Raw genomic sequence first — 11264 nt, 5'->3', positions numbered from 1 at the left:
TAAAGTCTACGTAGAAAGAGACAAATTACAAGTTAAATAAGTGAACAAAAATTTTACACTAACAGTTCCAAAGAGAGTAAGAGAAAGAAAGCAGAGAGAAGTGTTTGGTTCTAGTAGTAATATTCTTCAACAAGAAACTAATCCATGATCTAAATAAGCTTCTTCTTTTCAAAGTACTGCTTCAAGTACAATATCTGTAAACCAGAGACCACAATGCAAATCCCCAGCGACATTATACTATACCATGCCACTCTCGAGTTTGTTTTTTCGCTCACAATCCTCATTTCTGCTTCTCTGCGATTGTGAAAACAATAGAATGTGTTATTTGTATATCTTTTCAGTCTCTTCAAAGAATGTAGCACTTAATGAAAGCTTTTACTTGTTTCTGAGGTAAATTAGATTTTCATGGATGGCCTCAACTGCACCTTCAAGTTTCTTAAGCTCCAGCTCTACACCCTACGGATTGAAGGCATAATCGGGTGTCATATAGAGAGACTAACTTTGTTGCGAAAACACTTTTTAAGTAATTTGAAGACTATTATCTCAGAGACATGAAAAATAGAGAGCTGACCTCGATCTTCTCTTTTCTAGCAATGGAGTCCCAGTCTTTGGCTGCGATTCCGGTTTTCCAGTCAAGGTTGATGCTAAAATCTTTGTTACCATGACTATTGCCATCGGCCTCAAAACACGCCAAGTAGGTTCCTGATTCTTGGGTTGTAAACGCAAACTGACCATTCGTTGTGTTTTCCTTGTGGTGCAAAACGCTGCCATAAGGTGCTGTAACCTGCAATTACAACATATAAATTTCTGGTCATTTTCCTCTTCAAGGAGTTGAGATCCCTCATCAACCTATATGCATATACTTGGTACACATCTTCATAACAAATGTGATTAAATTTTCTACAACAATCTATCAAGCTATGTCAATAGCTACAATCTAACTAATAAAGCATGGAAGAATAGAAGCCTATCAAGCATCTTTGCAAGAATATAGAGAACTTGAGGTCGTAAGTAATAATCCTCTGTAACAAACATATTTACTCTTTTTCTCTCACACCTCCTTAACGTACCAAGCTATTGACACGAGAAATACGTCTACGTTAAACACTCAAAAACATATGAACATTACTAAACAATACGTTCGTTGACATAACACACATGTGAGTAAACTTTTTACACCAATCTATCAAGCAGTGTAGTAGCCGGCTAGCCTCAAGAGTCAATGGCTACCATCTAAACCGTAAAGTATCAGAGAGAGTTGAATTTAGATAAGATTACATAAACATTTCCATACGAAGTCATCAAGATAATATCTTTGTAAGCAAATAGAGAACATCAACTCCTTAACACACCAAGCTTATTGACAATGTCTCTTCTCATTCAATTAGCTCTGAATCAATGCTTAAGATCCAAAACTTGAGTATACATAACAACAACCTCTTACCAGTTACCACATCCCTTTGTGCCAAAATCTATTACTCTTTATCACATTCACAAAACATATCTTCAATTCTATGAATCAGCTACTCATCTGTAACATTGAATGCACTCGAGCATCAATGCTTCAATCAATGCTATACCCAAAATCCAAATGTGGTAACATTGACAAATTTAGAAAGTTTCCAGATTTCCAAATCTACAGGACAAGGCGAAGAAACCAAAAAAACGATTCGAATCCAAAATAGTTTATACCTTAATGGAGACAGTAGGGAAGATTGAATGTTCATCGGAGATAACGAGGTAATCAGCTAAAACGACGATGTTGCTTTGTATCTCTTCGGAGACGCATTTTGATCCGGTGTGAGGTATGGTAAGCCATACAGCTTCACAGATCGGTGATAGGAAGATAATTAGAGCTGAGAGTATGAACGTCGTCGGAAAGCTTCGATTCATCTTCTTCTTCATCGACCTTTTTTTTTTTGAACTTTTTTTTTGCTTCCGATTTGTGTATTTCGTCGAGATCGCTCTCTAGTCTCTCAGTCTCTCAGATCTTGTTAATTGTAAATGTGGCTAAAGTAGAGAGTGAAATTGGTTTAATTCAGACAACAAGATTTATATATAATTTATTAATTTGGATCATTTGATAGACCAGTTAGCATAATTTGATCAACGAAGTGAAATGAATGGTTTGTTGTGATTATGTGGTTTAAAAAAAATGTAATCTAGTGTGATTTTAAAAATATTATATTAGTATAGAACAAAATAAAATAAAATTTTGAGATGCTAGAGATTTTTAGATTTGTTAATGATTTATGATACTAGTTAAAGTTTGATTGACTTTGTTCAAAAAAAAAAAGTTTGAATGCTATGTTATCGGTCATTTATATTAACTCTGAATATTTCACCTTCTTAGTTAAAATTAGTTGTTGTTTTAGAAGTTATTTTTTATTTCAAACTAGGATAGTAAGATTGTTAACTACACTGCAAGATTGTTTTTGGTTTTTTTATATTACTTTTTAGATTTTTTTTGTATGGTGTTGTCTGTAATTAAAAATTATTATTAGTATAGTTTTTGACAAAATGTTAATTGATTATTTTTTATGTTGTCTTGCTTTTTTGTTATTATTTTTAGCTGTTTTTTATTATTATTATTGTCATGGAATTGTAAAATATAATCAATTTTGTTTTTTCTTGTATTAGGATTTATTGAGACCATTAGTATTGTTAGTTGTTTTGTTTTGTTTTAATTTTGATTTTAATATAATGACATCTACTATGTGGGTTTTTTTTGTTTATGCTTTTTATTATTGGTAGAATAGCTAAATCGCATTGTTTATGTAACGTAAAATATCTTTTTGGATTTAGAATAACTATTTGTTTTTTTAGAAATTCCTCAAAATACCACTAAAAATGTTTTTCTGAAAATAGATTTTAGTGTTATTTTTGGAAAAAACTAAAGTATGATATTTTTTGGAAAATACCTGTTGAGAATTGCCATTGTTTTTTTTACATAAGACCGTAAATTATGAAATAATTTTTATAATCAAAAATAGTTGTTTGGAAAAGGTGAGATTTTATTTTTTTCCGACTTAATTTTTTCTTTCATGGTTATTTTCACCTGCATTATATTTTTGTTTCATTTTGGTTAGTATTAGATATATTTAATGGATAAAGTATTACTATTATGTTTGTTTTTTCGGAAATACATGTGTCTGTGTAGTGGAGATTGTTGAATACCTCTTTATAAATGACATTTTGGATTGATGTCTTCTTTTTTTGAGTGATTCTTGATAATTATCCCTATACATGTGAAATGATCCGACCCGTTTTTTTAAATAATAAATAATAATAAAAATATTAATAATAATAATAATAAATACTCTACAACTATTGGTCTCATACCCACTAGTCATCTAACCACAACACACAACCGTGAATAACATAAACCATAACAATAAACCAATCATATCCAATAAATAAATAACCAATAACCAAGACATATCAATTCTAATATCAAACAACAAGAAACAAAGAACGAGCAACCTAGAAAGTCCTAAAGACTCAACTCTAGCAACCTAACAATGTCAGACAACATCCAATCAAGTCCCTAGAACATCCTCTTCTCCATTCCCTTGATTTCACGATCACACTTTGTTTTTACCTGCACCACATACACAAATTGAGATGAATGAGTATTTGATAAACACTCAGTGAGGCAATCCTCCCATGTACTGGGCTATATAAACAAGCAATAAGATCTCTCATGCCACAAACAACAACAATAAAACAAACCAGGAACATGCAAAAGCGACCCGACACAATCCAGTTACTGTCAGAAGGGTGTCGACCGATACCCGAAGGTGTCGACCGACACTGGACATCTGGTGTCGACCGACACCTGCTCGACACTCCCGAAACCCCAACGGTGTCGACCGACACCTCCACATGGTATCGACCGACTCTCGTTAAGTCCCCGATTCGTCCTCGCGTTGGTGTCGGTCGACACCAACAGAACCTCCGAATCTCGCCTCCAAACTTCTCATTTTCGTCCCACACGATCCCATGAACGAATCCAAGCCTCATGAGCTATGAAAACTCACAAACAACCAAAAGAAACAACCAAACAACACACACTGTCATAGAAACAAAGATCTTAGCTTAGATAAGCTATGGTCATGCACTCACCTTAGCCAAACAACGAGATCTAAGCCCAAACAATGAAGCTACCACCACAACAACCTTCCCACCACGTCCTTAGCCTTGGATCTCTCAAGAACAACCAACAAAACTCACTCAAAAACGCCTTGAAATCTCACAAACTCTCATAAAAACCTTTAGAAAATGTTTCCCCTCCTTTTCTCTCTGTTAAGCGGCCAAAACAACAAAACTCCAAGACCTAGGTCGACTTGCCACTTAAATAATCCGGTTGTATGGTTTTCCTTAAACCAAACTGACCAAAATCGACAATTAAATCAATCTGGCCGAATCAGAAATAAGTGGTGTCAACAGATACCACCTTGGTGTCGATCGACACCCTCCCCCCAAAACGCACAGTTTTGGTTTGCGGGTGTTACAATTCTCCCCCACCAACATAGATTCGTCCTCGAATCTCGAACAACCATCAGTCAAGGACTCCCGTGCAACCGTCTCTCGACCCGCACTCCTCTGACAGATCTACAATATACCACCTTGGTGTCGATCGACACCCGTTTGCGGGTGTTACAACATGTGTCTTGTTGGGAGGCACCTTGTAATCATCTATATATACATTTTTGAAGTACATTTTGGGTTCTATCCTTTTATTTGTACTTATTTACTAAGTTAATCCCTAAAAAATTCCAAAAAAGCATTACTTCATATTTTGTTTCCTAAATATTTTACATACCATTCCAACTAAAAAAAATACAGTAGAATCAATATGAAAACATAAACTATGATATATTTAACCACACATTCTATTGTATATCGAAGATATTTTATCTCTGAATCATTTGCAAACAAAGAAAACAACAATTTGATTCCTATTTTTTTTAATGAACTTCGCAATATCATCATCCATATTATATGAATAGCTCAAACAAAAATCTAGAAAAATTTGGTATTAACACGAACCGAAAACACAATTAATTCAATCAAATCGAAGACCCCTTTAAAAAGGGAAATAAAAACAAAGCCTAAACCCTAGAAAGAATAATATGAAGAAAAGACAAAAAGGCCTCAAATTGAACAAAACCCAACTCTGGAAACTAATCATCAAAGACGAATCTGGATAAAAATCAAACATCAAAATGGAATTAAACAGAAACACAGACAAGTAAACGAACCCATTCTCGATTCGTTTGGTGAATTGTGTAAAAGAGAATCAAAAAGAGCAAAACAAAATAGGTAAGAAATAAGAAATTGGATCAACTTAATGAAATTGAGAACTAACCTGGTAAATGAGGGTGTCAGATTGGAGGTGAGCTTGCTGTTGTTCTCTGCGAGCGGTTCGCTCGTCCAAACCAATGCAGAAGAAGAGCTCAAAAATTTATTTTTTAATTTGAAATCTTGAATATTTCATAATGTTGCCAAGTAAGAAAAACCTAGGCTACACAATATTAATTGTTTTATTTAATTGATCACATGATTTAACTGATGATTTGTCACCTCTATAATTGTTCTCAATGCTGATGTGTCAGGCTCGCGAGAGAAACCAAAGACTATTATTGTAGTGATTAGTTGTACTTTTATGTTTTTAATACCGTTTTCACAAACTTTCCAATTATATCCATATTATTTTAGCTTATTATTTGATGTTATTAGAAAGATTAACACAATAGCTAGGGATTTAAGAAAAACAGAAAAATAATATATGTAAAAAGCTTAAAAAATAACTAATTTGAAGTATTAGTTACTTAAACCATTAATGGTTAATGTTGAGCAAGGCTCTATATGTTTACTTTTAGTAAAAGTAAAATGATGTCACTTTGGACAATTTGTAATCGAGGTAAGAAGATAGCAAAACCACTTAGTTTTGTTATTTTTAAAAAATATTAGGAACCAAAACTACACTTGACTCGTTTGTTCCCGTCACAGAATAATCCATTCATTTTGCGGTAACTACAATTTATAAATGAGTTAAGCTATTTTTTTTCTTGAGAACTTGGTAGTTTCGGTTTGCCTTTATATGATTTTGGTACATTGTTTCTTTGTTGAGCTTTATACCAAAATTTTTTTTGATAGTCAGATAAAAAATGTGTGTTTAGATGGATATTATTAAAAAAAAAATCAAAAAAATATTACTACTAATAAAAGTTATTAGGGACAATTTGAGGCTTCTAAAGCCATCCACATCATCAAGTTAAAGACTCCTTAGGAGAAGCCACCTCAGCTAATTAAAATTTCTCTTTTCCTTCTAATTTATTAGAAATTTTTCCCAAAAATATCTATAAGCATACATACAAATCGACACTTTCGGCAAAAAAAAAAATTGAAAAAAAAAACTAACCTCTTCACATATCACATGTTAAGATTCTTCTTAAAAACGTTTTGTCCTCGCCTTCTTGCATCTCTCTCAAATCCGGCTGAGTTTGTATCCAAGGTTGAGGATTGGAATAATTCAGTTTTTTTTGTAGAATTTGAAATCAGGTCCGATTGGTATTACTATTTTCTCACAAGTTGATTGTCAAATGAGAGCAGGAAACGTTTTGTTAAGATGTTACCAAAATTTGAGATCTGACGACAAGAGAAGTGCGTACTAAAGTAGAAACAAGTGAGAAGGCCGTTACCATCATGAAGCCTTGATGACCAGGAAACTACTATAGAGATCGACATGGTAAGGTTACCATCATGAAGCATTTTAGCCGAATCCGAAACCCGAACCCGAACCCAACCCGAAATAAGCAGTTCGGTTCGGATTCGGATAGTATTAAATACCCGATCGGATTTAGTTTATTTGAAATTCGGATACCCGATCGGGTTCGGGTATTACCCGATATCCGAAGTAGATCCGAATCAACCCGAAATAAATACAAAAATGCATCTAAGTGGATTTGAACCCAGTATCTTAGACATTAATTGATGCATCATAAACCATTTTGCTTCCTTAATTATTCTGTCGTAGAATAAAAACATTAAGTATTTATATATATTCATATATTCTAAAATTGACTTATTTTTTTCTTTCTCAATCAACATCAACAGAATCGATAATTGTTTTATCTTTTTCCATACCCAGATCAATTTTACTAGAAACATGACAAACAAATCTAAAAAAAATATAGTGATATTTTGTGGGGTTTGAGGAATGAGTGAATGAGTGAGGTTGGAAGATAAATATAAATCATAACATATAATTTGGTATAGATATTGTTAGATTTGGTTGAGAAAGTAAATGATTTGATTATTGAAGTGGTGGCAATGGATAAACAAAATTAGGGTTTTTGATTGAAGTAAAGAGAGATGAAGAAGAAGGAGACAAGAAGAGGGAGGTAGAAAGTTTTTTTTTTTTAATGAATTCGGGTATACCCGAAATTACCCGAATCCGAAGCCAAATTACCCGAACCCGACCCGATATCATAAAATACCCGATCGGATTTTATATCTCTATATCCGAAAATCCAAAAATCCGAACATCCGAACCCGAATGCCCAGGGCTAGTTTCCCTCTCTGTTTTCAGTGTGATTTGAATTAGTAGAGACTTTGTTACTTGCTTCGTATGTTTAGCACTACTGTAAACAATTTACGAATGCAGGCCTTAAAACTTTTGACAAAACCCTTCCTACTTTTAAGAAGGACCAACTATTATAAAGGTAACATTTACTCTGCTTTAGCTCTTAGGGTTCATTTAGGTTGGTAGAAGTTATATTCTAAATCAAAATAGCCTATGTGGTTGTACACACTTGAGATAACCTATGAATACTATTACTTACAAATTGGTAAAAACTTGGTGGTCGCCAGACCATGTAACTAACCTATGAATACTATTACTTACAAATTGGTAAAAACTTGGTGGTCGCCAGACCATGTGAGTTACATTTGGTTGTTAGTGCGCCTACATCTTGAACGTTTTCTAATTTGGAATATGACCAAAAGTATACTCGATTATTCAGATTACTTATGTTCTCTAACTGTTATGTTATTTGGAAATGTCATATTTGAACTTTTATCCAAGATTTTCAATGTCAAACTTTGTCATCTCTGAACTTCTCAAGCTGTTGGCAAAAGATATATTAATTAAAGTGATGGTGGGATTAATTTACATCACTGCCAAGTATGAGGTACTTCTCTGATATTAATTGCTGAAGACTATTATTAGAAAACATTAAGTTTGATTCTAAATATGAACGTCGGGTTTTCACAGCTTCATGAACGAGATAGGCAATTTTTCAAGTATATGTAGAGGATGGAATCGCCAGCACGGCTAGAGACAATATATTTCATAATTTCAATGTATGTTTTTCCAATTCATATACTAAAATCATGTAGGTCTAAACTCTAAATACAGTGATTGGTTCTTGCACAACATTATGAAATTATTTGCATATAAAATAGGCCTCAAAACAATGACTGGGATTTGCCCTTTTTCTTTTGCCGCCCATGATATATTTCAGAGATTCATACGAACGACAGAATTTTTCCAATGTATTGGTGGCATCATCATTAGTTCAAAGGTTTTGCATTGTTCAATCTATATTGATTTTACGTTCGGAGTATAGTTTATGACTAATGATAGGATCATCAGATCATTTATATACTTATTTTATATATGGACCACCTACTTGATAATGTAAATGTAAGTTTACATAATGCTGAACACACAAGGTTATATATCGTAGCGAGACGCATCAATCTGTAATGTCCAGAATATTCGTCGACCACGATTATATGTAATCTTAGATAACTATTTTTTTTTTGTTTAGCTTATGTTTTATTTCCAGGTTTATGCTTTTTGGAGAATACACTTAAAGTGACTATATGGCATTTTCCAATATTCTAGCCTAACAACTAACAAATAATTATGTTGATGGGGTAGTAAGCACTATGGGCAAGACTGTGTGACTTCTGTTTCCAACCAAGGAATAATCACGTTGGTTTTTTTAGCAACAAGTTTATTACACATACGTTGATATGTTGATAACAATAAAATTATCAATTGTCAAATCTGTAAAAGGAATAAGATGAGAAAAATTATACAAATAAACATTCAACATTTAAAAAAACATTTAGTACAATACCATACATACTTTTAAAGTTAAAATGTTAAATACAACATCACATGTAGCATGTATGTAAGAATTTATTTTTAAAAACTAAGTTAACTAATTTTAAAATATATCAATTATTAAAATACCCGGGCGTAGCCCGGATCTGTCCCTAGTTGTACAGTAAAAAATCTTAAATTTAAAAGATAAAGGAAGTTTCTCCCAACTATGACACATCACCATTTAATAGTTATTAATCAGTTTAACGCAACTAATACATTTTTTTAATGTGTGTCATTATTTATACAAGTTACACCCTAATCTCTTCCGCGCTTATAAAAAGGTTAATATATTAACAAATCCCAGTTACAACTTGCAAGCATACTTACAAAATATTCTTGAACAATTATTGGAATTTTGCTAGCAATCGGTGATTTTGATGTTTTTGTTCCTCTTGAATTAATAGGAACTTAGGAAGCTTAAGTTAATTAGTTGAAATTAAATGTTAAATCGTCATGTAATTTAGTTAACGTTTCTTTAGTTGCAGTCAAAAGTTTATTAGTAGCTGAAAAGACGTTAAACTCATGTCAGTGTGAACTTTATAATATCAACACTTTTTGATTGGAATATTCATAAATGTTACGTGCAATTTTTTTTGTCTTTGTTAACGTTTCCGTTATTTTTGAGATTTGACTGTAAGAAACTGACTATCCACTACACACATTATCGTGATTCGTGCTAAACATTTCATAAGCTGTTCTGATTCTTATATTTCCTTTGTCAGCTTGCATATTTCTCTCTTGTCTCATAGCATCTACAAATCGAACACAACCAAAGTTCTCACCCTCACAATTTTATGTCGGCAATGACCATTACTAATGATCCAAATCAGATTCCAAAATTCGACAATTCTCATTGCTTCTCTTTCTTAATTCGAACAAGTTCTTGCATCGCTTTCTCGGGTTTATCCTAATAGACTTACCACTTTATACGCGTCTATTTTGAAATTTTTGACTATCATTAAAAAGTCAAAAACCAAGTTCAATTTTGACTTGTCTTTTTCGGTTTAGCTAAAACCGAACCAAATCAATTTTACTTTGTTGTATTAAGAGAATTTGAGAAATTTTTCTTCTCTCTATTCTCTTTTGTACGACAAACATAAAATACAAAGAGGAATGAATCCTCAAAAAGGCAAAAACCCAAGCTCCAAATTTGAATTAATAAAAAAAAAAGTCAAAAACAAAACAATTTCTCCAGTTTAGCTAAAAGCCTAAAACCAAACTAGATCAATTTTACTTCGGTGTTTAAGAGAATATAAGAAATTTTACATTTCTCTATTCACTTATGTACGACAAACCAAAGAGGAATCAACCTTCAAAAAGGCAAAAACCAAAGAGGAATCAACCTTCAAAAAGGCAAAAACCAAACTCTAAGATTTGAGTAAAAAAGTCAAAAACCAACCAATTTATCCGGTTAAGCTAAACCGAACCAAATCCTTTATTTACATTTTCTGAAATTTTCTTCTTCCCCAGGCCGGCCTGCCCTAAGTGCCCCTCTCCTCTCAAACCTCTCTCTGACTCGACTCTCTCCTTTATTTTGTATTTAAGGAGAACCAAAAATAAACGAAGAAAAATAAGAATTAGGGATTTCGAAAAGCCATGGCTCTTAAATTGTCAACAATGGCTACCCAACTTTTCTGATTCCTGAAAGTTAGCAACTTTAAGCTTCTTCCTCCTCCTTTTTCTCTATTACATTACCATTTTTTAAAATCAGTGCGTCAGAATCGAATCTCACACCTTTTGTTTTGGTTTCTTCCTCTTAACCCTTCTTCACCACTATCTTCAAAAAACCCACCTTTTTGATTTTCACAAAACACCAGATCTGGTTTCATATTAGAAACAAATTTAGTGGGTCACTTTAAAAATTCGATTTTTTTGATCAAAAACGATGTGGTCGGTGGTGGGTTTAGTGAGACGTACGGCTATGTCCTCAACCGTGAGTAAAGCTTCTCCGGTTAGGACTTTGCTTGGTGGGTATAGGTGTCTCAACGTTGAATCTAAGGAAGATGATGAGAAAAAGGTGGATATGACTGTTTCTGAAGCTAAGAAGCTAATGAGATTAGTGAATGTTGAAGANATTTCA

General features: G+C 33.0%; 1 protein-coding gene across 1 annotated transcript; it reads right to left on the bottom strand.

Moving 5' to 3' along the window:
* Window positions 1–2035, bottom strand: LOC104759020 (transmembrane emp24 domain-containing protein p24delta4). The gene is made up of 4 exons (XM_010481996.2): window positions 1693–2035; window positions 572–784; window positions 380–456; window positions 1–294 (listed from the first exon to the last, which is right to left on the bottom strand). The coding sequence occupies exons 1-4, from the start codon at window positions 1903–1905 to the stop codon at window positions 150–152; spliced, it is 648 nt and encodes a 215-aa protein (XP_010480298.1). The 5' UTR covers window positions 1906–2035; the 3' UTR covers window positions 1–149.

Source organism: Camelina sativa, chromosome 17, assembly GCF_000633955.1.
Source record: "Camelina sativa cultivar DH55 chromosome 17, Cs, whole genome shotgun sequence".
Taxonomy (NCBI): domain Eukaryota; kingdom Viridiplantae; phylum Streptophyta; class Magnoliopsida; order Brassicales; family Brassicaceae; genus Camelina; species Camelina sativa.
This window is presented reverse-complemented; position numbering and strand designations above follow the sequence as displayed.